The sequence below is a fragment of the Pyxicephalus adspersus genome, chromosome 3, assembly GCF_032062135.1.
Source record: "Pyxicephalus adspersus chromosome 3, UCB_Pads_2.0, whole genome shotgun sequence".
NCBI classification, from domain to species: Eukaryota; Metazoa; Chordata; class Amphibia; order Anura; family Pyxicephalidae; genus Pyxicephalus; species Pyxicephalus adspersus.
The window spans coordinates 27,796,579-27,824,278 of NC_092860.1; the positions used below are offsets into that span (position 1 = coordinate 27,796,579).

Here is a 27,700-nt window from a genome sequence, read left to right on the forward strand (position 1 = left end):
ACTGGACTAGCACAGCGTTATGGGCTGCTGAAGCTACAGCACTAGAATCAGTATTGTGGTGTACAATAGTTTTTTGGGTAGTATAAGGAACTTGAATTCAAGCAAAATGTCTGACAGAAGCCCCTTTGAGACAGATATGTTCACCCTTACCCGGTATGTCATGGAAAAGGGACGACAGGCCAAAGGTACAGGGGAGCTAACACAACTGCTAAACTCCATGTTGACCGCAATAAAGGCCATTTCATCTGCTGTGAGGAAGGCTGGAATTGCTCATATGTAAGTCTTTTATAACTTTTTTTTTATACAGAGATAGTCAATATTTATTGTATACTATGCAATCTGAGAATTTAATGTATACTATGCAATCTGAGTATCCTGAACTAAAGTTATGCCAGTTTCTATATGATATTAGTAGCACAAAATGTGGTTTTAGATTCTACCCAATTCAATTAAGCCTCATATAGAATAGTGGTTGTGGGCAAAGTAGTAACAGGTTTGTTGTAGACAGTTGAAGTAGCCTTTTATGATGTTAAGGCAGACAATTAAATAAAGGACAGAAGTTTAGCTGTTGCCTTTGCTAAGGCTGAATGTACAAGGAACATTTTTTGTAGCTAGAAACAGTCTTTCATAATCATTTCCAGTGATAGATAAAAGAATGAGTGCTGTACACACAATGCTTTTCTGTTCTTTGGAGGATGAGCAGGGCAGGATGAAGGGAGGGCGAGCCGGCAGCACCCCACTGTGCTCTCCTTTCTATACTTGTTTAGCTGTCATTACCAATTAGTTTTTCATGGATCCATCCTGGAACAACATTTGGCAACTGCTCTACCCAGATTTTTATCAAGCATGACCATTCTTTTTGGGCAATAATCATTTGATGTGTACATAACCCAACCCGTTTGATCTAGACATCCATGCACAGGAATCACAAATAGGCTTTGTCGAAAGTAACACAGACTAAGGCCTAGAGCGGCAAGAGTTTATGGAGGGGAGCAGACAGCCAGATGATTTATCTTTTGTTTTTCTCTAACAAGTATTTTACTTGACAAAATTGGGAATATATCATTTTGTTAGATGTTTAATACATTAGTGATCCATATATCTCTGGAAGATGCTGGCACTATACAAAACTACATTAATAATAGGCTCTTCTGGTGATACATGGATCTATAATATTTTGTCTATACAGAGCAGAGCTGTAAAATTATAGAGATACATGCTGTGTATACATACAATGTTACAAAGAAGAGTACAGGTAGTCCCTGGGTTACATATGAGATAGGGACTATAGGTTTGTTTTTAAGTTGAATTTGTAAAGTGAAGTCAGAACAGGTACATATTATCAGGTAGCATGGTGTCAGTTACTGTATAAAATCCTCACTGTGAGTTAATCACAAAGCAAAAAAAAAAGGAACTTAGACATCTTTTAACTTCTGGAGCAAGCTGTGCTTTGATATGCAAAAAGAAACATCTGCAAAGTTTGTCTTGGTCATTAAAGAGTTATAAGAGGTTGCAGATCAGCTCAGCTCTTAGGATCACCCACAACCTCAGCTGTGTTTACCAAAAGATTTCTTCTGCAAGTCATTCGAACCGCCTCCCTCCCCCATCAAGCCTCTGTCTTGCACATGAGCTAGCAGGAAAGGCTCGTTTGTATCTAGGAGTTGTCCGTATGTCGGATGTCCTTAACCCGGGGACTACCTGTAATAAATATACTGTAGTACAGAGCAGTACGGTACTCTAAGCAAGGGGGGTGTGTGACTAAGTAGCTTGTCAACATACAACAATACCTTGCCATGTCAGGAATGAAGTTCTTGCTAAAGCGAACTTACAGTTTAAATCATGCTTTTATGACCTTTTTAACATGGGGAGACCATTAAATTTCAGGTCTTCAGGGAACCCCTGCTATATTTAGTACCATTGCTGTCATTTAAGTTGACCTGAGAGGCACAAATTGTTCATAGAACCCCTTGCAAACTCTGGAGGAACCCTGGTTGGGAAACACTGCTCTAAAGGAATAAGGAAATAAAACATAAATTAAGGGCATTTGGTGGGCTGTAAATAGGCTGACAGCGGAGTTCTGCCTGAGTAGAAGAGGGTAAAGCCAAGCAGGATTAATAACTAGATAAATGTCGTATGTCATGTGCTTCCCTGAGGAGGAGACCTTTCAGGTTGTGTTCTTGAGGGATATTTAGTGCCAAATGGGTTGTGGAACCCTCTACAGAGAAGAATACTGAGATTATCATTGCCAATCTCCTTAAAAATGCCAGTTGTCAGGCTGTCTTTGAAATCAATACATCATGACTCATTGACAGAGAGCAAACATGCAGTAAGTAAAATCATAACTTCTGGTCAGTGTATTTGTTTTAGGTTTGTGACTTGGAAAATAGTTAGGTAATTAGATTAGCACGACAACCAGTAAAATGGCATTATCAGTGGTGTTTAGTGACAGCTTTCATAAATACTTTTGTACAAGTTTACTTTAGGACACATGCACAAGTTATTCTGTACACAAATAGATATAATTTAGCATAGAACAACAATAGCGAGGGTTCAAAAAATCTTTTACTGCTTTACTCCCCAAACCCTACCCTGGGGTTTCTATGTGCTGTGTTTATGATGACCAAAAACCTAAAATAGCTGCATGGCTCTATAGAAATTGGGCTACATCTATATTTTAAGCCAGCAGTTTTGGATGTGCAGTTGGCTGGTGAACATAAAGAATTTATTTGCATGACTCCATTCACCAAAACAAGAATACGCCCCCCGTTTTTGAGTTTGAAATAGACATAAGACCTACAGATACCTTCTGTTTAGAAGAAGATATCACAATGCTTCACGTTAGTTTGGTGGAAGATCATTACCTGTCTGGTTATACTTTATTGCTAGGTAATCAAATTTGCTAAAAGAAAAGCACACAAATAGCATATCAGATTTACTGCAATTCAGAAATCATCACATCACATGTTAGCCTGAAAACCTTTGCGATTTGCTATTAAATTCTTCTTTAGGGAGTCTTCTAATAAATCCATGGGCAGGCTGACCACAGAGTTGGGATTCCCTTACATACAGTAAGACAGCTGGCAGCAATCTAGGTAAAAGGTTTACGGTTTTAAGATGTAGTAAAAACACAAACAAGCCACTGGTATGCACTGCGGGAAAAAAACAAACACAGGGTGTAAACACCTTGCAGTATTTTAAGAGAAAAAAAACACATAGGGCTCTATTTATAACATAGGGAATCTGATATTCCCGTAATCATTCCCTTGTGGGAATCAATTACTGCTGTTGAAACACATTGACCTGTAAGATTCCCATGGGGGAATGTTTGAGGGAATGTCAGATCCCCTGTTTTTTAAATAGAGCCCTTAGAAAAACATGGCACATTTTTTTGTAGAACACAAAGCTTTGCTTCTATAATTTCCAGAGGAAAAAATTGAGGTTACAACTGTTTTGCTTGTTTTTGTTTTTTGCTCCCTGTGTACATAGTGCAAAATTACAACCTATACACAGAAACAATAGGAGGTTGACTGGATGAACAGCCTGGGGTACAAACAGTAACCATTATCCTGGTTGCTATTTTCAAAGTTATCCTTGCAAAAAAATTAGAAAGAAAGTCACAAACAATGCTTAACTTGAACCTCTGTTGCATCCCCCAGCTACAAAAGAAAGCAACTTAAAATATCTACACATAACCAAGCTTTGTTTTTTAGCTAAGTCTCATAAAGCAATCCATTAGACACCCTTCTTGTGTTCCTGAGTTGATTTCACTGTGCTAATACAGGTAAAATAATTTATATCTCCATGTAATATTTTAAACTCCAGGTGGGTCAACATGATCTCAAACACCACCACTCTGGAGTCCAGCTTCCCTTTGGGTATCACGTAAACCATCGAATCAATTTGGTTTTTCAAAGGATCTACATTTTTTTGCCAAGGAAATACAAGGGAAAAACAAAGGGGTCTTATATCTCTGTCCATGTAGGAATTAAAGTAGTTGTGAACACACTTTTGCAAATTAATAATTTAATAAAGACGCTCATAAAAGGCTGTTTAAATTGAGGGCCCGGATCAGTACACATTTGCAGTAGTTCTCAGACAGCAGCAAATAACGTAAAGGATGATTTAGGAACAGTCAAAAAATAACTATTTTTATATGATAATTCTGGCCTCGATGTGGTACATTACTGTGCTATGCCACACATCTGAATTTAGCATAGGTAATTGTTATTTTATTTTACTTTACTAAGCAGCAGGAAAAAACAGGTCAAATGCAGTTTGTAACTTAGTTTTCAGTTGTATTTCTGTATGTTGTTGCTGGAGGAAAAAAAAAATTGTCACTTAGGCCCCTTTCACACTTGTGGAAGAAACTGCACAATTAGCAGCTTTTCAGCAATAGCAAACTGCTGCTATGCACCAAGGAGCAGCAAATCACACCAAAGGTCTCCTAGATTGTAAGCTCTTTAGGGCGGGGTCCTCTCCTCCTCCTGTGTCACTGTCTGTATCTGTCTGTCATTTGTAACCCCTATTTATTGTACAGTGCTGCATAATATGTTGGTGCTATATAAATCCTGTTTATAATATAATATTATGTGTGAGTATGTTGCCCTTGTCTTTGTGGTGCAGTTCTTCCTCCAGAGGAGAAAAACCAATGGTACATCCAGAAGCAACACGTCACTTCCAGGAACCAAGCTACCATCCCACAATACCTGCATGCAAAGGTGTGCACAAAATAGTTCTCAACAGTGGCTGTTCAGTCTGTGGTACCATGCTGCAGTCAACTACAAACTTGAAATGGACCTTATACTGCTGGTGGATATTTAAGTAAAGATTCCACAGTGATTTCCAAAGTTATTTTTTTTCCTTCCCTTAAAAATGTAGTCTAACCTGCACAATTTGCACAAATTTGAGTATCTTAATTTACTGCATGACATAATTTTTTTCAAGCTGTTTTCTGTTAAAAAGACAGTCTCCAGTAAGAAACAATTATTTTGTTTAGTTTGTAGCTCAGTGATATAATTGATTTTGTTCCGTACTTAGGTATGGCATTGCGGGAAGTGTCAATGTGACCGGGGATGAAGTGAAAAAACTGGATGTGTTATCTAATGATCTTGTGATTAATATGCTGAAGTCCTCATATTCAACTTGTGCTTTGGTTTCTGAAGAAAACAAGGAAGTTATTATCATCCCACAAGACATGAGGGTCAGTCGTAATATTCATATTCTTTACTAAAATGTCTGTAATAACATTACTTTTCCCTGCTTAAAAAAATGAAACAATCTTAATGAAATGTTTCAGGAGTTACTGCTGGGACCTCATTAGCTTACTATAAAAATCATGCTAAGGAAAAAGAAATATAGAAAAACCCATTGCTTTTTTAATGCTAGTTTCTGGATGTCCCTGGATTTAGGAATTCAGCCATTGAACAGAGAACACCTAGGAGCGTACGTACACTTCCCTATATTTACAATAACAAGAACACATGTCATGAACACACATGGCATGCTGAAGCTGGGTGGAGAGATTATTTGTTCACCTTTGAATAAATAATAGAATCCCATAGTGACCTGTATTGTCTTTTAGAATAGAGGAAAGAGTTAGGAAAAAAATGTCCCAATAGCCATAGCAGTAGGGTAACCACATAGAAGCATGTACTTTATAATAAAACAAAGGTACTGAGGACATTGGTAATGGATACCAGGGGGGTTGGCACTAATGTACCTTATCTCCTCCGCAGAGCTAGAGAGGCTTTAGACAAACAGTCTTAAACAGGTAGTCCCCAGATTGCATACGAGATAGGGACTGTAGGTTTGTTCTTATGTCGAATTTGTATGTAAGTTGGAACAGGTACATTATTTTAATAAATGCAATTAGGACAGATGTTTGTCTCATCATATTATTAGGCAGCATGGTGTCAGTTACTGTAAAAAATCCTCACTGTGAGCTAATCACAAAGGAAAAACAAAATCTTTATGGAGCCTAGACATTCATTAACTTCTGGAGCAAGCTGTGCTTTAACATGCAAAAAGAAACATCTGCAGAGATTGTCTTGGCCATTAAAGAGTTACAAGATATTACAGAAGAGCTCACCCCTCTAAGATCACCCACAAAAGATTTCTTCTGCAAGTCATGCATACCTCCCCCCTGTCAAACCTCTGTCCTGCACAGGAGCAAGCAGGGAATCCCAATTGGTATCTGGGAGTTGTCTGTATGTGGGAAATCCTTAACCCGGGGACTACCTGTATATCAATGTGTAATGATCTTGCCTTATAATACAGGCCCTCTTAAGATTAGTAAAGGAAATAATCCAGAATATATTATCCGAACTAGAATATTGTTATTTCAGATGACCCTAATGTTGTTTTTAGCAGCCTATATATTTTTTCCAAAAGAAAGCAAAATAAAAAAGAATCCTGAGAATCTGATTACTATTCCCCTGAAAATGCTAATCCAATACTAATTCTAAATTGATAACCTAGAACAATCATGCAGCTAGTGGAGCCAAAATGTTAAAATCCCTGATCTGTGTTAGTGCTTTAGATCAGTAACTCAAAGTATTGAAACCCATCAGCAGTGGCAAAGGGCCAGGGTTGCAGAGGTTGCAATTGCTACCATGCCCTCTTGCTTCAATGAGTTTGTAGCAACCCTACTGCTCTCTGTTGCATGGATTTATTGCTTACAAAATATAACTTATTTGTTTGTGTCACAGGACAGTGTACACCTGTCTACCTTCCTGGAATGTCTCCTCTTCTGCAGCTATATTTACTGATGGGACCACTTCCAAAGTGGGTAGTGTATCCTAAATGGGATTCTAGCGCCTTTTTATAAAATCACACTGATAGATCTGCAGCTTTACCACTGTCCAACCAATCATACCAATCATTGCATCCCACATATTTATTCTGTACATATTTCATAGAGGGGTGCAATGTAACTTGTGTGGCACTAATAACACCAGGGCTATGCTGGAAGTTTTCTCAATAGCAGAGCATTTCTTCCAATATGCTGCTCATGTGATGACTGCTGAGTTATCAAACTTGAAATCCCCTTTGTAGCCTAACTTAACAGAAAACTTACACAGGGGACTGTGAAATAGAAATGTAGCTGAGACTAAAGATAAGGGATGTGGATTGGCCTGAATCTAGAGATGTATAAGTTTGAAAGCTTTGCTGAAAATGGAAAATTATAAATGTAAGCTCATTTGCTAGTTACAGAAATATATTAAAAAGAATTCATTGGGTCTTGCCATAATATGTAGGTTCTGCTGTCTTCCATCTTTCAGGAGCATCTGCCAAACATTGGGTTACCATTAGAATATGAAAGCTTCTTGAACAGGTACTATTCTTCAAGGGTCAGGTCACTAAGCAATACATTATATATATATATATATATATATATATATATATATATATATATAATTTATTTATGGAAGAGGTTATAAAGTTTTGAAACACTGCCAAAACCACACCTATGTAGCTCTAAGCTGACATCTGCTCTGACTAAGATAAACATGTAGCTGTATGTTTGCTATACTATGGAAACTAGAGTCTAAAGCTGCGTACACACTTGCAATTTTTGTCGTTGGAAAGGATCTTTCACGATCCTTTCCAACGACAAGGGAGTGCACGATGCATGAACGGTGCTGTACATACAGCACCGTTCATGCTCTATGGAGAGGGGAGGGGGAGAGCGACGGAGCGGCACCCTGCTGCGCGCGCTCTCCCCTTCCCTTTCATTAGGATCAGCTGTCGTCCATCGTCCGTGGATCTGGCAGGTCGGTCGTCCGGACGATGGACGACACCGACTGTACACACGGCAGATTTTCACCCGATAATTGGCCGATGCCGATTATCGGGCGATAAAAATCTGACGTGTGTACGTAGCTTTACTCATGTGCTTCAATAGTACGTAAGCTGGTTGGAGATGCCAGAGACAAGTTTAGACACTGATTACTGAGGTGTCTGCTTGCTTCTTGCATTTAAATTGTTTACATATCTAGACAGAAGTCCTGGAACTGATAGCTGAACTAGTCACCTATCCGTAACAATGCCAGTCCAAGCCATATCCAGTCTTCCATATCACATGTCATCATGTGTTTTCCACAACAAGAAATAATAGTTTCAATAAAAAATGACATTTATTAATAACATTTATTCTAAGTCATTCCTTATATGGTAGAGGATACCAGCGACCAACAAAAGGCTGTATAGTAGGTATGTAAGTCTTTATATTGCAGAGACACTAACATATGATACTCATGTCTTACATTATGCTTCCATATCCCTGACCCATTTTATCAGAATTGTCCAATCCATTTTTGCACATTTTGTGTCTGTGTTATGGGGCCACAATGGGTTATGTGGGTTTGTTTGTGATAATGTTTTTGCAGCAAAACATTTTTTTAAAACTTCTGCATTCTCTTTAATTTCTAGCAGACCTTTTATCAGAGAATCAAAAACAGAAAACACCAAGGGGCCCTATTTAGAAAGCAGTTAATCTGACATCCACCAAAACATTTACTGGTGGAGAATCAACTCCCTCCATTGCAATACATACACCTGGAATATTGGTGGGGTACGGATGGTAGGGACTGCTTTATAAACTGTTTAATTTTCCTGGGACAACTGTGCATTTAGAACTGAAGATTTCAGCACAAATACAGCCATGTAATAAAAATTGCATATAACTGGGCTTGTTTGGGCTTGTCCAGCATTTTAAATAAGGGAGGATAAAATGAATTAGAACCCCTTTACATTTTCACTGCTGAGACTCCATTAGGGGGGTCTCCCCTTGTTTATTGTTATGATGACAATATTTTCCCCTGACAGTAAGTGAGGGATCAGCTGCAATAGGGGCACAGACAAATACAACTTTGGTCTCAGCCTCCCCTAATTCTACTAAAAATAAATTCTATATGTGTTAGATATTTATACTTTATCAGTGGTTGTAATTTTATTATAAAAAAAGAAAGTTTTCTGTACAAACACTTCAATGTCTTGGAATGAATTAGGTATGTTTGCCATTTTTACATTACTGGGAAAAAACAGAAGGTGGCGCCATTGCTTTATTAGATCATATACACAGGGATAATTAAGGATCTTTATTTTTTAAAACTGGTGAATCCAATATGTTTAAAAAATGACATTTACATGGCTGGAAACGAAACTCCTTATCGTATGTGAGTAATTGTGTTTGCAGCCTTATGTATTCTGAAGACTATTATCCTAATATTTCTGTATGTACAGTATAACTATATATATAGTCTTGGGCATTTAGGTTGACCTTGTGTATGTATGAATAATATATGTTATCATGGCTCCTCCACAGTAAATCCCATAATTGCACAAGAAATCCTATGCAACTATAGACTTTTCTAAATCCAAATTCAATCTTTGCTTGGGCCTGGTTATTTTCTGTATACGACACATATTGTGGGGAGAGGAGTGCGTGCCACATACCCTGATATTTATTTTATTTCTTAAGGCGCTATTGGTGGACCATGAGGACATGGGGGAATGCTAGATAAAAACAAGTAACAAATGTGATATAGTATATTATACAAGTGACATTATTTAACAGGATTTATATAGCGCCAACATATTACGCAGCGCTGTACATTAAGTAGGGGTTGCAAATGACAGACAAATACAGACAGTGACACAGGAGGAGGAGAAGACCCTGCCCCGAAGAGCTTACAATCTGGGAGTTGGGGGAAGTAACACTCAATAGGAGGTAGATGCATTTTAATTTTTTTTATTAATTACAGATAATAACAACTAGGGACACTGAGACATACTCATTGCGTCTATAGCAAATTGATGAAACCTGAATTGAATATTCATTCACTGTACCCCTAATATGAAATGTGTTGCCTGTATGTCTTAATACTAGAATGTTGTTGAGCTCATTTTAAGGGATTTTTCAATCACAGCCATACATTAAATTATAGAATTTATTTACTAATATATTATTATACTATTTTTTACAATTTACAACATTAGTTCTGCCAGAAATGTGATATTTATTTTAAAATAGAATATATGTTGCCTTTTACAGGGGAAATATGTTGTTTGCTTCGATCCACTTGATGGCTCATCCAACATTGATTGCTTGGCATCAATCGGGACAATATTTGCTATTTATCGAAAGGTAAGTCTGCAAATTTAATAAAGGTAGCTCTGTATGTTATGATGGAGAATAGTCTCTTAGCTGTGGACACCCAATCTGTATTGTGACACCTCAGTTATAGATTAAAGCTAGAAACATCCACATACTACAGGTTTAAAGTATAGCTAAAGGGGAACCATATTTTGGAGAATAGTAGAGGAATAGAACAACTAAAAGTTTCATGTTTTTATTTCCATTGTCACTGGAAATATAAGTATAGAATGAATTCAAAGCTTTAGGTTAACTCCAGAACAGGAATAGGGGTTAAAGCTTCCAATGGGGCATTTTTCCTCCCTCAGAGGGGATATCCCTTACAGTGCAAAGATTTAATTTCACTATCTGTTGATTCTACAGGTCAGAAATGGAGGGGAAATCCAAAAGAAACCTGACATTGTTTTTAACCTTCTTCTACTCTGTACAAAGCAGAAAACTAAAGTTTTGCTATTAGAAGTTTGATTTTTAGAAATGGAAGTGATAATAAGCATTACAATGTGACTAAATTCTGTAGAACTGGTTGTGCACATTGCACAAAGTGCTGGTCATGTTTTACAGCCAGAACTTGATTTAGAGAAGGAAACCATACTTTCACTTGTGTTTATTGCTTATTAGAAGTAAAAATCATATTGTTTTGACTATTGTAAATATCCTAATATTTACCTGTTTTAAAAAGGCAGACAATATAATCTTTCATATTTAGGACTGGAGGCCTATATATTTTATGCCATCATGATGTTGACATAGTACTCATAGCTAGTGTTGATGTTCGAATTCGGGTTGTCCTTATATTTGACCCGAAAATGGCTGTTCAAATTCGGATAGACCCGACGGATAGGATTTGGATAGATTCGATGGCAAAATTTTGGATACAAAAAAAATGTGTTAAAAAAAAGAAAAATTAATGTTAATTTAATAAGTGTTTGTTTATTATTATTATTATACAGTATTTATATAGCACCATCATATTACGCAGCGCTGTACAGGTCCATAGTTGTGTCACTAACTGTGCCTCAAGCTCACAGTCTAATGCCCCTACCATAGTCATATGTCATTAATGTAGTCTAGGTCAATTTAGGGGGAAGCCAATGAACCTAACTGCATGTTTTTGGGATGTGGGAGGAAACTGGACACGGGAGAACAGACACGGGAGAACCTGCAAACTCCATGCAGATAGTGTCCTGGCTGGGATTCAAACCTAGGACCTAACGCTGCAAAGGACAGTGCTAACCCCTGAGCCACCATGCTGCCCTAACTTCTTTTTTTTTTTTTTTTTTTTTTTTTTTTTTTACAGGTTATCCTACAATGACCTGATATCTCTAAAGCTGCGTACACACCTGCAATTTTTCTCGTTGGAAAGGATCTTTCACGATCCTTTCCAACGAGAAAAGACTGCACGATGCATGAACGATGCTGTACATACAGCACCGTTCATGCTCTATGGAGAGGGGAGGGGGAGAGCGACGGAGCGGCACCCTGCTGCGCGCTCTCCCCTTCCCTTTCATTAGGATCGGTCGTCGTCCATCGTCCATGGATCCGCCAGGACGGTCGTCGGACGATGGACGACGACCGACTGTACACACGGCAGATTTTCGCCCGATAATTGGCCGATACCGATTATCGGGCGAGAAAAATTTGCCGTGTGTACGCAGCTTTACTCTGTAACACACTTTCCAGCACAGAAATATTATGATACATTTGTTACATTTTTTCTTTTATCCACTGCAAGAAAAATGTAACAAATGTATCCTATTACTGTGCCTGTTACAGAGTAAAGCTGCGTACACATGTCAAGTTTTTTCTCGCCTGATAATCGGCATCGGCCAGATTATGGCCCCACATGACCGTGGGAACTTTACCGTGGGAACTTTGCCGTCACAGCTGTGACTGCAGGCGATCCCCAGGCACTGGAGGTTGAATGGGGACAAGTTTCCCCATTCATCACATCTAGTGCCCTGTGTTCTTGGATAGAGAAACTCTATCCAAGAACACATACTACTAGTAAAGGGCTACAAGAGCAATCTGATTGCTCTTGCAGCCCTTAAAAGTCCCTCAAATTTACCTGAATTCTCCCACTATTGATTTCAATGATGTTCGAATTCAGCATTCAATCACCTGAACAAAATCCCACTATTGGATCGAATAGCTGTCAAATCGAGAACTGATTCTGTGCACGCTTTGTTGTCTCTGTGAAGGGGGGTTTATCTGCAATGTGAAACAATAAGATCATATTACAGCCAGTGTTCTGTTAACTTTTGAGTGGGGTGGGTGGGGGATTCTTTGCTTCATCTATTTTCCCTGCTGTATTTTGTATACAGACTAGGCTTATGTAGTAGAGCAGTACAAAAGGTAACAATGCTAGCAGCATAACAAACTTCATCAGTCTGGAGCAGTCACAGTGATAAAAAATAATTGCTGCTTAGTTGTAAGGGGACCCTGGACTTTGCACCATGCTCAATGCCTTGCTAAACAAACAGAAAGTGTTTCAGTGATGTCATCAGCGAAGTGTGCGAGAAAACAAAACCCTGCATCTAATTAGGAACACTCACCCCCTACCCCCTTGCCAGTGTATGTAACAGTGCTTGGGAAAAAATTTGCTCAACCTAGCTGTCTCAAAATACAAACACACTAGTACATTTAAAATGCAAAATAATAAAAATATAAAATGCCTGCATTGTACAATTATCAGCGTTATCCTATGTAAATTAATTTGGGTATTTAAAAGCATATAGATAAATCTCCATACAAATTCTACATTTGTGGATTAAGTTAAAATGCAAAAGGCAAACAGTTCCTTGAGTAATTTAATTCCTCTATTGGCACCCAGGGTTTTGCCATATTGTGCAAATATGCACAACATTTCTATGATATGCCAGGCTTATTTCCAACGCACCCTCCTTCATTGCTGCAGTGGATCCTGTTGCTCCATTGCTGTTCTGACATCTTCACCTTCTTGTGAGTTTTTATTATTATTATTATTATTATTAATAATAATAAACAGGATTTATATAGCGCCAACATATTACGCAGCGTTGTATATTAAATAGGGGTTGCAAATGACAGATCAATACAGTTAGGACCATGCCCCAAAGAGTTTACAATCTGAGAATTTTTATTCATTTTTATTGGCCAGGTTAGGATTGCACAACTGCTGCACATACAGAAAGAATCTATTTCAAAACAATATAGAATAGTGCTCAGTACTGAAATTTAAAAACATAAAACGCAGAAAAAACTCATGAAGACTGAGGCTGAAGTCTCTTCTGCCATAAAGAAAAATCCAGCCTGTCATCAGTTTATGTTAAACGGTGTTTAATATTAATTTAACTATTTAAAACATAATTGTCTATACAATTGCAGTATATCAACTTGTAAATGTTGGTTGTATACTGATCTAATCCCCTTTCACTGTGTGTATATGTTATTTTTATTGATTTATAAAGGTAGAGATAGAAGTATTCACAATTCTCTTTTGATTTAATTATATAATAAAATGAACTGTGTGCCTTTTAGTTTTATAGGGTTATGAGCTTTTCTCTGCATTTATACACTCATAAAATTAGTGGTTTAAATATTTACTAGAGAGTGTGACCTGTACAATAAGTGTCATCATCCTTTCCTCCTAGAATTCCACAATGTAAGGTGTGGTTGTAGACTAAGGACATTTTATTTGCAGTATAGCCAGATAGCTTATCAGGATTTTGTGCCAGAAGGGTTTCTCTTGTCTTTCTATGAGGCTCCAAAATTAGAATGTCTTCTACCCCCCCACCAAACAGGCTGGCCTGGTATGTCCATGAAAAGTAGAGCTGCAAACAAGAGGGGGAAGGTCATGGCTAGGACCAAAGCTTACACCTGTGTTTTCCCTCAAAAAGTTTAATGTCCTAAAAATGTATAAACAGTCAAAAAGGTATGGCTCCTACAGTAGATAAGAACATAGAAACATGAAAAAAGTGAAAGAATTCAAGAACCCTGCAAGCCACAAACTTCACCCCATACAAAACACACAAAAAGAACTATGAAGCCATTGTTAATATAGTTGCCTGTTTTTCAATTATTTTAATAAGACATAATCAAACATTTAAGTAAATGCATGCTTTTAGCACATATATATGCATCATTTAAATGCTTATTTGTAATGCTTTTCTTTCTATAAATGATTTTTATTCACTTGCAATGTAAGTTCATCCCTCCTGGCACATTCTAACCTTTGTTCTTCTGGAAGTGTCTAAAAGCCTACAATGTTCACCCAGCTGATCTGCCCTTCCATTCACTTCACTACAAAATATTTTTGTAGCTGCTGGTGTAAAAGCAAACAGGAATACTATAGTATAGAGCAGTGTTTTTCAACCATTTTTGAGCCACGGCACATTTTTTACATTAAAAAAATCCTGCGGCACACCACAAAAGTGTTACAAAATTACACTTTGTAGCTAATTCTCGCCTCTAAAAATAAACAAGGCACTTGAGCTACCTACTGCCACCCACTGACATGGAAGAGTATTGCATTACTCTGCCAGTCACTACAGCACAGGCACTCGACAATGGTAATTGGATAATTTCCCACGGTACACCTGAAGATCTCTCACGGCACACTAGTGTGCCACGGAACAGTGGTTGAAAATCACTGGTATAGAGCAGCGGTCGCCAACCAGTGGTCAGCGAAGACAATTGTGGGAGTTCACAGAAACATTTGGACATTTGCAATTTTTACGTTTTTTTAATATTAAAACAAAAAATAATATTCTAATAAATTCTTATATTCTATATATTGCTCTAAATTTACAAGTCACCCCGCTCCGCAAATACCAATTCTTACCTGTTTTTTTTTTTTTATTTGTTTATTTCTCAGATGCTCTTTTAGGTAAGTATGACCTTAACTGTGTATTTTATTTAACTGTTATATTTAATGGCATCAAATAGATTGACTTTGATAACTATTATTTCTTGTTTGGTCTTAGATTGGAATGAAATAATAAACCCATAATCATTGAGAAAAAGCAAACAAATATTTTGCATTTCTTTAGTAATACCAAAGATAGTGCAACTAATGATAATAGTAACAATAGTAATACTTCACCTAACCGTGAGCTGATCAATGAATCAGAGCCTCCAAGTCCTCGTCAGGCACCCTTAGGAAGATCATTATTTTACAAATGTATTTATCTTTTTTAAAAAAAATCATAATAATGGTCTGCGGGATTGAAAATTATGAATTTAGTGGTCCATGAGGTCCGAAAGGTTGGCGACGGCTAGTATAGAGTACACTAAAATGTTACTTCAGTGACAGCTACGAGACTTTTGGGTTTGCTGACATCACATCCATGGAGCTTTTGGATGCCTACAAAGGAAGGCTTTTACATGGAAATATCATGCATAAAATATGTTTACACATATACACACATCAATTTTTGTCTGGTGGCAGGGTTCTATAGAGTTGACCTGCAAATCAAGTTAGAACTGTCTGTAAACGTTCCTGGTCAGTGACTTACAAAGATAGCCAAACCATCAGCATGGCAGCCAGACAACTACTGCTTCCGGAAGGAGAGCTCGCCATACTCTTTGCTGGTCACAACATATAAAGGGAACCTGTCAGGAAGGTTGTTTACTATCAGTTATGAAGCTATATAGGACTTTAACAGTAAGATTTGTTTCCAGCTCGGTTTCTAACCACCTGTGCATGTTCCATTTGCTACCATTTAATTCTTCATAGCATACTATAAATAAAAAAGCCAACAGAGATTCCAACTATGGGTGTGCAGACCCAGGAAAAAAAGGTGAAATGATCTCCCCGATAGACTTCCCAAGACATAAAATAATTTGCTGGGTGGTATAATTCTCCAGAATCCATCTACTGAAATATTGTGACCACTTAATTAAAATTTCCGTAGCTCCTTGGTCAAGAAAGCCTGAGCTAAAGAATTATACACAGTTCTGTGATAGCAGCAAAGTACAAAATGCAGCTCTGGGATTGCAGTATTTTGAAGAATAACATTTCAAGTTATTTGAGAACCCTTAATATGTATTAATAAATAGAAATTTGGAATATAGGCAGAAAAATCAGGTGATTAGTAGACTGCATTCACACAATTTGAGGACTGCTTTAGTCCAATCAAATACACTTATAATTTTTTTTTTTTTAATGATTTGCCTCTCTGTAGATATTATCAGTATGTGCTGCTCATTTACAGATTTCTATCTGCCATAGACAACCGACACAGAACCCAACGAGCAAGATGCCCTTCAACCTGGACGTAACATTGTAGCAGCTGGCTATGCGCTATATGGAAGTGCGACACTTGTAGCTCTGTCTACTGGTCAAGGAGTGGATTGTTTTATGTTAGATCCAGTAAGTACAACAAACTTTTTGTTTTTTGTGGTCTGTAAGCATTTCAAAGTGCTTCTACTTTAGAAAGACTGGGCCAAGCAGAATTGTACAGTATATAATATTATGAATAAATCTACTTGGATCTATAGAAGCTTGCCAGTACTTTTAGAAGGGAAATGCACTAGTATATATTAACTACTTGTGTCTTCTAACATGTCTATAGATATTCTATAGGTTTAATTAGTATATTTAAATGTGCAGTCTTTTTTTACAGAAGATATTACTGGCAGAAATCTGTATTTATTACGTAGTTACATAGTTTGTCATATTATAAAAAGACACAAGGCCTTTAAGTTCAACCACTAGAAATACACATACTGGAAACCTGAATATTCCATATTTAACCGTTTATACACAGATGATCCAGGGGAAAGAAAAAAATCCTTGGTTCAATTTCATCCAACAAGGGAAAAAGCTTTTTTAGCTTACCGGATCGGATGATTCATTGCTATGGTTTACAGTACTTTGTTGCTATTTCTTTTGATAAGAACATCTCTTGTTGTTTTCATTCGGTGTACATGATATTGTTTTTTAAGTAGTGCAATGACCATAGAACATGGAGCATTGTTATACATACAGTTCTAATTATTTTCTGCCTTTTTTTTAGGCCCTGGGGGAATTTGTTTTAGTTGATAAAAATGTAAAAATAAAGAAAAAGGGAAAGATTTACAGTCTCAACGAGGGATATGCCAAATACTTTGATCCGGCAATTACAGAATATTTACAAAACAAGAAGTTTCCACCAGTAAGTAATTGAAAATTGAGATTCACATGATCAGTAATCTATTATTACCTTGTATATATAGCGCCAACATATTACACAGTGCTGTACATGTTTATTTACAGAATTTTACACATCAGCTGGAGTTGTATACCAAATGACACCTATTTTATAAACCTCAAACCTGAACTCTATTGACAGCTAAAACCAATTTGTCTAGAGCAACCCTTTCTCAAAAGGTTCTTCAAAAGGTTGTTAGCAATTTTTTGAGCTATTTTTGACCCTCATAAATAGCTGCTAACACCACTTTTTAGTGCTCTGAAAGTGAGGCATTGTTCCCACTGACCACCAAAAATAAGAAGCATTCTTCTAATTGACCACAAATGTAAGGAGAATTCTTATCATGGACTTCCCTTGCAATGGGTGACCTCTACTAAAAATGACACTGTCTGCATTTTTGTTTTTTAGCCAATATTATTATTCATTTTATTTGTTAACTTTTATTGAAATGATTTTGTTGTATAAAGCAGGACTGAGGTTCCTGTCAAATATGCTGAAAGACACATTTATAAAGTTATAATGTAATATCTACACGATGACTATTCTGCTGCCAAGAAAAAAAATCATATTTTTAAAGCACCAAAAGAATGAAAAGAAAAAACAACAACACAAAAAAGACATCCCAGAGAGTTCCTTCAATGGAGCAGAAAGGGCTTCATGATTGGATAGGAGACAACTTTGACTGGTCACATGACCCATCCTCTCCAATCACTGAGCTCTCGTTACATTTATTGAGCAAAGAGCACTATATTGCTAATCTAGCACCACTGCCCCAATCCTTAAAAAATAATGACATTGCTACTCACTACCCTAAGGCACACTTTTTTCATTTCTGAAAAATTATATATACATATATATAAATAATAATATATTTTTTTAAGCTCACTGTTTTTCATGCTTATATTCAGTACCCTATAGATATTATAATAAGAGTGGTTCTCTGCAACCTTAAACCTATTTCAAGGGTTCCTCTGTGAAAAAAACAGGCCTAGAAGTTGTATAACATAGCTTGTTTTAGTTGAATAAAAGGGAACAGGTAGAACAAGTACAATGATGCTTTGTAAGGCATTTATCTTTATGCATTTACCTTTTTACATATTTTTAATGGCTGTTGTAAACTGAGGAGCTTTTGAAAGAGGTCGGTGTCTGTTACCGTTATATTCAGAGATGCTAAATATTAGTTGATTTTGTTACATTACCTTTTATGCTGTATAGAGGTACATAGGACTAGGCTATAGTCTTAAATGTGGTACTTAAAAACTTCACAAAACTAATAGAATAAGCAAAAACCGTGCCTTTCCTCTGACAGCATTTGTTCCCTACATTATCATAAAAATACCATCTCAGGATGTTCTATACCCTGTTTGTATATAATAATGTGTGACTGTGTAGATTTATTTGGAAACATAGACTGATCACAGGAAAAAGGCGTATTGGACCTCTGTACTTGTAGATTTAAAGTAAACATTACCACAATGTACTGTAATATAAATACAACCTGGCTTCTGAAAATATTCCAACAGGTGTATTTTAGGTTTGGAGATATGTTGCACTGGCCATAGTCATTGGTACAGAAAGTGGTGTAAAGTTATCACCAGAAGAACTCCTGGAAGATAACACTCTGGAATTATTTTGAGTATACTGCAGATTACTAGTACTTGGATATCTGTGCATAGTTGGTCTTGCCAGTTCCTATTACCTATAATGATAGAAACAACAATGTTATCTCTCTTTTGTAAACTATTATTACCATCAGACCCAAATCTAATGGAGATGAACCAGGACAGACATGTAAATCCAGCCTGGATGACAACCATTGCCCTCTTTGTATAGATCCCGTCAACCAAGGGGCAGGAAATGTGTTATTTACAAAATGAACACATAATAATAACCCTAGAAAAGAAGAAAAACTGCATGTACCTAATCTTAGGTGATATGATTTTGTTCTTAAATTTTCTAGTTTCATTGATATATCTAAAAGCAATCACCTGAAGTTTACCAGGACTTTTCCTAGAAGTTCATTAAATCAACTTTGCAAATTGATATGATTTAATTTGTGTATTTTTTGCAACCTGAATAAGGGAAAAACCCTGTTGGAAGTTTATCTATGTTTAGCCAGAAAGGGAACCCTAGGCTCCCTGCCAAAAGTGTGTCTGGTTTATATTACAAAGCGAAAGTGTTTTTGTACTATTTTTTCTTCTTGCAAAAGTGAAAGCTTGACAAAGCAAAAAGTGATTCCTCTTTATTTTAACTTAGATTAATGGATCTAATAATTATTATCTAGCCTAAGAGTCATAAAGCCCAATGCAAACTCAAATCAAGGGCCCCTTATCACTTTTACTAAAACTTTAAAGGGTGCTATTGGTTTTTTGGATTATTCATTTACGTATGGTTTTTATACAGCTAGAAAAAGTAAAGAAACAATTGGGGTGAAGCATTATGGAACATTCTGCACCGTTTCGGGTGATCAGATATGATTAAACCTTTGATTCAGATTGCCATGCACATGCAGTTGGGTAAAGGTTTCCTCTGTTTTGTGCAGGATGGAAGCTCTCCATACAGCTCCAGATATGTTGGCTCCATGGTTGCAGATGTTCACAGAACACTCATATATGGTGGGATCTTCATGTACCCAGCCAATGAGAAAAGCCCCAAAGGAAAGGTAAGTTTAACTTTTTTCACTTTTACCAGTAAATGTAAGCTGGTTATGTTACATTGAACATGCAAGCCTCTAACTACTTATTTATTGAAGTCGGTGCTTATTTTTACTAAACTTGAATTTCAAGTTTAGATGTTCTATTTCATAAAATGAAATATTTTTCTAATAATTGTCTACAACAGTGTTTCCTTACCTGTGTTAATTTAAAGTAATTTAATCACAATGGGTCTAACAGCACAACGGGCATCTGTGTACAGACTAAGGTCAATAAAGGTTTTAGTTAACAATCAGAAAAAAAACTCTAAAACAAGCCATCACTGAGCTCTCTAGCTGTTTGTACTGTGAAGCAATACAATCCGAAACATTGGTAAAGATCACAAGAAAAAATGTAGTCAGTTCAAAATAGTTTCTATAACAGTTTGGAAACCACTATGCTTAAGAAAGATTGGCAGGTTTCCAACATCCTGCAAAGAAAAATTCTTCACTAATGTAAAGATCAATTTCTTCACAATGTCTAAAACTATCATTTTTGTGCATTAAAATATATAATGGTAAATCACTCTAATATTTATGAATGTGACTTTAACAAGTTTAAATGTATTAAAAAATGTACATGCATTGCTTTTCATCGCTAAAGTTGTGCTCCACATGACACGCTGAATGTTCTTGCTGAAGGTCAGGTCCATTTTTTGTGTTTTTTGAGTGTTCAAAGTGTTTATGCGAATGCAGAAAAATAGATTGATCAAAATGAATGTCAACGCACTTATTCTGCATGTTATAACAGAGACATCTGTAAAATCTAACATTGGATTTCCAATCCCAGCATGTATTCACACGCTCAGTACAATATCTGTGTTTGCTGTCTTTTCTAACGTGTGCACTTCATTATTATAGCAGGAAGCTGGCTGCTATCACTGCTGACTTCACACATTCCTGAATGAAGGTGGCCAGCAGAACAGGAACAGCCGCCCTTGGTCACATGATGTGCATTCACCATATAAAACATGGTTTATAAATGAATGCTTACCATACGTACTAAAGGCGTGTATAGTTCAGTCACAGCTATAAATATTTCTTAAAATCACTTCACATTTGTGGGCTGATGTCCTCTTTGGGGTCTATTTATAAAACAGTCATTATGACTTTAAAACTTTATCTGGTGAAAAATCCTTAATGTCCATGTGTCTTAATGGCAATAACGGATTGTCCATCATGGAATGTTTCAAAAACTGTCAGATTCACTATTTTATAAATAGACCCCTTGATTTTGTTCTGCCTTTTAAATGATCAATTTACATTTTTTATATTTATTAACCTATATTTATATAACTCTCACATATTATGCAGCGCTTTACTATTAAAATGCCATGTTACTAACTATCCCTCCCAATGTTCCCATTATAATTAGATTCCAAATGAACCTTATTGCATGTTTTTGGGATGTGTGAGGAAACTGGAGTACTACGCAAGCACAGGGAGAACTATATGCATATAGTGTCCTCGCTGAGATTGCAACATGGAACCCAGGTGCTATAAAGGCAAGAATGCTACCAAATGAGCCACCATGCTGCCCAATTACATAAACATTATGGGGCAGTCCATCTGCAACTGGTCTTCCAGATGCTGGAGTGTAAAACCAATTGAATGTTTGTCGCTGGAACTCTGATGGTATTGCTTATGAGAGTGAGAAATCAATCTGTGTTACTTTAATATTAAATAAAAAAACATTTTCAATAATGCTTTTGTAACATAATATAAACATATGCAGCAAAAAGTCTCCAGCACGTCAATAAGTCTGTTCCAGAAATTTAGGTCAGCTAGGCAATATTTTGTGGCAATACAATGCCCCTTCCAGGTTACCCCGAAAAGAGGGGCCTTTCATGGCCATTAAATGTGGCTTTCAGTGCTTTCAACTTTTTTCTGTATGATCTGGATATAGCATGACATCATCCATAGTGCTCATTTCAAGCTCTGTCCTGAACATTCCAGTCTGCTAGGAAGGTGCAGCTCAAACTACAATTTCTTTCTTTTTTACAGTTATAGAGAATATACTTTTATTATGCTTACAATGTAAACAGGGTTGTTCAGCAGCACTGCTGCATGGCAGTCATAAGAAGTAAATTGCAGTCAAAACTTTATTTATTCTTGCCTATTTCCCCTGAGGGTAGGGTTGGTTTTCCTTCACTTTCTGTTCAGTTTGAGATCTGTCAAATAAAAACAAAGTTGGATATATTCTTCTGATTTTGTCCTATTAGTAACAGGGGTTTTACCTTTCTCACTGCATCTATAACTAAACAATTCAGATTTTGACACCAAGTCTTGTGATCCAGGGTTTGCTGATTCTCTAAAATCACAAATGTGAATATAGCAACATTTACGTCTCATTTGCACTGTGCAGATTTCTCAATATCCAGTTTCATAAGGAAATGATGATGTATTTGTAGGTTTTGAGCATGATCATTAGTCAGAAACACCGGGTGTGATTGTTCAATAGTTGTACAAATATCCTCCCTAAAACAGCTGACAACTACTGATGTAGAGAGTGTAAGTGTGAGCTGTGGGGAAAGATGCTGTTCAGCTAGCTATGGCTTCTGGACGTACAATCCATCTGTCCTCATGGAAGCACCTGAACCTTGTTCACGTGTGGTCTGCTGTGCTGGAGTCACATATTTATGAACATGAAAAACTGACCAGATCAGCCTTGTCATCTTATATCTAGGGGTCCCTATTATAGATTGTAGAGAAGACCAATTCTTGCCTATGGATAGTATGGAGTTAATAATAGTGAACTCCAGCTAAATATGAAAAGAAATAACTGTATTTACACAATTATTAGGAACCCAAATATGTTTGGCCTATCCTGGTGAGCAATTTGTTAAAATAAACCTAAAATCAAAAAACAAAAAGTCAGCACATTTGGATTTTTCTAAATGGAATGTATTTATAAATAAAATGATGAAGGATGAACAGCATATTTTTTTTTTTACAAAACGTTACTTCCATTATCGGCTGTTTCTTGACATATTCAATTTCTTATGCTTTATTCAAGTTTCTGTATATGCTGTACTTTGAAAGTTTATGTTTGTGCTTCTATGGACATTACAGAACAGTACACTTGACTCCAAAAATTCTTGCCAATAATTCAAATAGCAAAACAGGCATATCAGCAAGTGTTGTCTTTAGCGGTGCATGACAGCGGCCCATGCTTGTTGCTGACTCCTTAATTGACCTATGTACCTTGTTCTAAAAAGAACTTCTCAAGAATCAGACTGTTTTGTCCCAGCGGCTAACATTTCATGGAAAAAGTTTGTTTTGCCTTTCTTTAGGCACAGCCTTATCATGAATGTTCCTGTTTACTTTACTAGGCTTTGTCTGTTTACCTGAGAAAAGATTAGCACATAGCTAACTAGTAGTCCTAAACCAAGGTCCCTGTCCCAGTGTGTGAGATCCATGATACAGAAATACAGCATTGGTGTTCTTCCAACGTTTCAAGGAACAAGACCATCATATGACTTGTGATAGAGTTGTAAAAAGAGTTATGCATTGGTCGCGGAAAATAATTTTCATGATTGATTTCCAAATGTAAATATTTTCCACAGTAATGTATGACGGGGAAATTAATATAATATTAATATATGTAATGGTAAAGTTTAGAATAATGATTAATTTAAACCTTGGAGTGCAACTACATATGTCTCCTGCAGATAAGTAACCTGTTTTTAACAATACTAAAGCTACGTACACACGTCAGATTTTAATCGCCCGATAATCGGCATCGGCCAATTATCGGGCGAAAATCTGCCGTGTGTACAGTCGGTGTCGTCCATCGTCCGGACGACCGACCTGCCGGATCCACGGATGATGGACGACAGCCGATCCTAATGAAAGGGAAGGGGAGAGCGTGCAGCAGGGTGCCGCTCCGTTGCTCTCCCCCTCCCCTCCCCATAGAGCATGAATGGTGCTGTATGTACAGCACCGTTCATGCATCGTTCATTTCCTTGTCGTTGGAAAGGATCGTGAAAGATCCTTTCCAACGACAAAAATTGCAAGTGTGTACGCAGCTTAAGTCATGGATTATTTTTATTGTATAGAGGACATGCAGTGTGTTTAACTCCAAGGTTTCCGTTTGAATATTCCTGTAAATATATACAAATTGTGGCACCGATCACAAGTACAAAGGCAGTTGAGAGCTTTTACCAGTATGTGGGAAAATATTCCTGGTGTTCAGTAGTTTACTTTGCTATAAATTATTTATATAGTGCAAATATTCTATCAGTGAAACGAAAAATACATGCAGCATATTCAGTACAAACTTCATAAAATGTCACAGTTTTCATACACTGGCATACATATGGCTAGAAAAAGTCTTTTTTTTCTGTTGTTAACAGTGACATCTGGGAAAGAATGCCACCTAGACAAAGGTGTCTACTGCACAATGGTGGTGAAGGTTGAGGGTGTCCTTTGTGGCAACCCCATGGAAAGGCAGTTTAGACTTTTAAGAAGCAAGATTTAAGAAAGCAAAGTATAGGATAATTCGGGTGTCTGGTGACTTAGGCTATGTTCAGACAGGCCGCCTGCTGTCCAAACTGCAGACACAGTTTAGGAACCAGCAATGTGATGCCAGTGGATAGCAAGGTGCCAGCCAAGGGATATTGCGTAAAATCTGAACCTAGCCTAACGGATAGACTGTGAAAAAAAAAAAGGGAAATAAAGAGAGGAAGAGATGGAGAGTTGGAAAGAAGTGAATGGAGTACTAACTCAGATATGTGACTTTCTGAGATCCATTAGTACCAGTATCCAGGTGATAGCAACATTCAGACCGGTAGAACCATGTGTCATTCTTATTTGTGTCTCTGAGAGAGCTATTGAGGTCTTCCATCAGTGTGATATCACTGACTATGGAAAACCGATAGTAGGGCAGACTGCAGGTATGTATGCACTTCTAGCGTTGACCAGGTGGTTTGGAACAGAACCTCTGCAGACCTCAGTGAGAATTTAATTGTGATGGATTGGGAGGAGTTCTCTCCTTCTCCACTGGAACATAAATCTCTTCTTTTACTTCAGTATTGATTCTGTATGTTCAATAAGTAACAGAATTTTCCAGGTCAAATGAGCTGTAAGTGACAGTTAATGAATAGTGCAAACAAAAAAGTCAGCATTTATATGGTAAAGTAATTGGTGGTATTTTTTCTCATATAAGTAGATTCTTTAAGGGTCATGAGATAACGATGGAGGTTGTTTTTTCTGAATTCTACTTAGGTGACTGTTATTCTGATGTTTTCATTTCAACACTGCCAAAATTACTAACTTGCATTTTTGTGATATATACAGTATGTTGCAGTTTTCCTCATCCACTAATTAGATGAGTTGGAAACTTATTGATTTTCATTTGTATTACAGGATCAGATCTAGTAATGTTGTGCACTTCATGTGGAACGTTTGATCTTGGTTGTATTGTTCTAAAATATTATTATGTCTAGAAATATACTAAGCCAGGGGCGGTCAAACTTTATAAGTCAGGGGCCACAATCTGAAATAAAATTTGACAGAGGGGCCGGGCCAATAGGAGAGTGGGCGGGGTTATGCCATCATGACGCCACTGAACGTGACGTCATAATCTCCCATCGCAGATTAGAGCCTTTGATGGGAGAGTGGGTGGGTTTTGTGCAGTGAAACAGCCCGCCCACTCCCCCATTGCAGGCTCAGAACCCGGGGACATGTTCCCCCCAGCAGGGTCCTTCCCCTGAGCCTCCTCGGGGTGGCACAGGCCAGAGCCGCGGACCATCCAAACGGCCGGAGAAACATCCCTATTGGGACATATACAGCCTGCGGGACGTAGTTTGCCCATGCCTGTACTATGCCATCCTACCTTTTAGTGAATTATAATACTTTATTTTCCATAGATTGTCATAGATTTAGGAGTGTAATTATACAGCTTTTGTGTGGGGTTATTAGTAGTAAGAAGTTTTGCAACCTGTCTGATTGATTGTCCACCTTAGTTTTTGTATAGTACTGCCCCTGTTTCAGTACTGGGGGAAATATTGTTACCTAGTCTAAAATTACCAACCAGGCTATGCTCCTCAGTACATTTTAATTTCCAGTGAACAGTCATGATACCCGCTTCTATCACAACATGGGGATTCAGTTCACAGTTCAGATTTCCTTTGATTTCCTGTTGTGTCTCCAATACAGAAAGTGTAGAGAAGTCTCCCTAGTGGGACACAGACTGTAAAAATGAACCTGATAAGGATTTTATCCTTTCCTTGTTTTATCTGAATATAAAAAAATGCCTTTAAATTCACTTTTGCTAAATGAATAAACAAATCAAATGTGTATTAATATTTATAATAAACTGTATTTATAGAGCTACAAAATATTACGCAGCACTGTACAATAAATAGAAGGTTGCAAATGACAGCCAGATACAAACAATGACAGGAGGAGGGGAGGACCCTGCCCAGAGGAGCTTACAATCTAAGAGGTCGGGGGAAATTGTGCACCATAGTCCACATTCTAGTAGAAAAATTTGTGTTTATGATGAAAAAAAACAGCTGTAATGTAGCCAGCCTAGATCACCTTGTGGCTTCATGTCTGTTTATGCCTCTGGAGAATCTATTAATAATCAGGCCCTGTATAAAAAAAAACTTACAGTAAGCTAAAAGGATAAGTAGAGCCTGTATATGTAATTAGTAAATTGGGATTACCTTTGGTACATATAATTACAAACTTTACATAGAAACATATTTTTTAATAGTAATATGCACAAGTAACATTTTTATTCATGCAATCTAATTAAGATATATGCCTGAAAACAAAAAGATAATATACATTTTATTAAATTTAGAGGTCAACAAAGAATATAATTTCTCGTATTTTTTTCTTTGCAGCTTCGCCTTTTGTACGAGTGTAATCCAATGGCCTTTATCATCGAACAGGCCGGGGGAATAGCAACCACTGGAACACAGCCAGTGCTGGATGTACAGCCAGAGGCAATTCATCAGAGGGTACCACTAATTCTTGGCTCTCCAGATGATGTACAAGAGTACTTGGCCTGTGTAAAGAAACACCAGAAGAGCAGCTAATTGTGGAGTGTATTACTGCAATGTTTGTCATTCCTGTACACTTCATGTTGGGAATATGTGTTCTGGACTGCTTTCCTGGCACATTGCATTATCTTGCTCACCTGTCAGTTATCAGTTGTCAGTACAATATAAAAGTGATAAATGCATTGGCTATTATTGTGGCCCTTCCTCTGAAAATGCTGGTTGCCTGGTTGTGTGCTGATCCTTGTTATTGATATATTAGCTTTAATAGTTCTTAAAAGACCACAGAGATTATCGGAGAGATCAAAATAACTTATAGAATGATTCCAAGGTCCCAGTGAGCAGGCACTTTCTGAAAGCAGGATCATTTATAACACGAGTTAGATCATCTGTGTGATATAACGTGCATGTCCTACAATAACTGCAACATCTATTAAATTTCCCTTGTCACTGCTGATTTTCAGGCCATTCTGACAGGCAAAGCCCATTGCTTTGCACATTCCTTTGTTCATTGAGGCTGACAGTGATAGTAAAAGTCCGGTAGGAATGTGTGGGATATTTTGTACAAGAATTGGAGCTTTGCATTAATATTATCCAGAAAACATGAGCAGTGTTTTCTAGACTCACTGATATTGCTGTGAAAAAATATTATTTAGCATAAATAAAATATAAA

General features: G+C 37.1%; 1 protein-coding gene across 1 annotated transcript; it reads left to right on the forward strand.

Annotated features, from left to right (window-relative positions):
* On the forward strand, nucleotides 1-27,212 carry LOC140325943 (fructose-1,6-bisphosphatase isozyme 2). The gene is made up of 7 exons (XM_072404069.1): nucleotides 1-276; nucleotides 5,038-5,200; nucleotides 10,055-10,147; nucleotides 16,365-16,505; nucleotides 17,152-17,289; nucleotides 19,868-19,987; nucleotides 26,872-27,212. Exons 1-7 carry the CDS (start codon nucleotides 107-109, stop codon nucleotides 27,064-27,066), a joined length of 1,020 nt encoding a protein of 339 aa, XP_072260170.1. The 5' UTR covers nucleotides 1-106; the 3' UTR covers nucleotides 27,067-27,212.
* The last annotated feature ends 488 nt before the right edge of the window (nucleotides 27,213-27,700 follow it).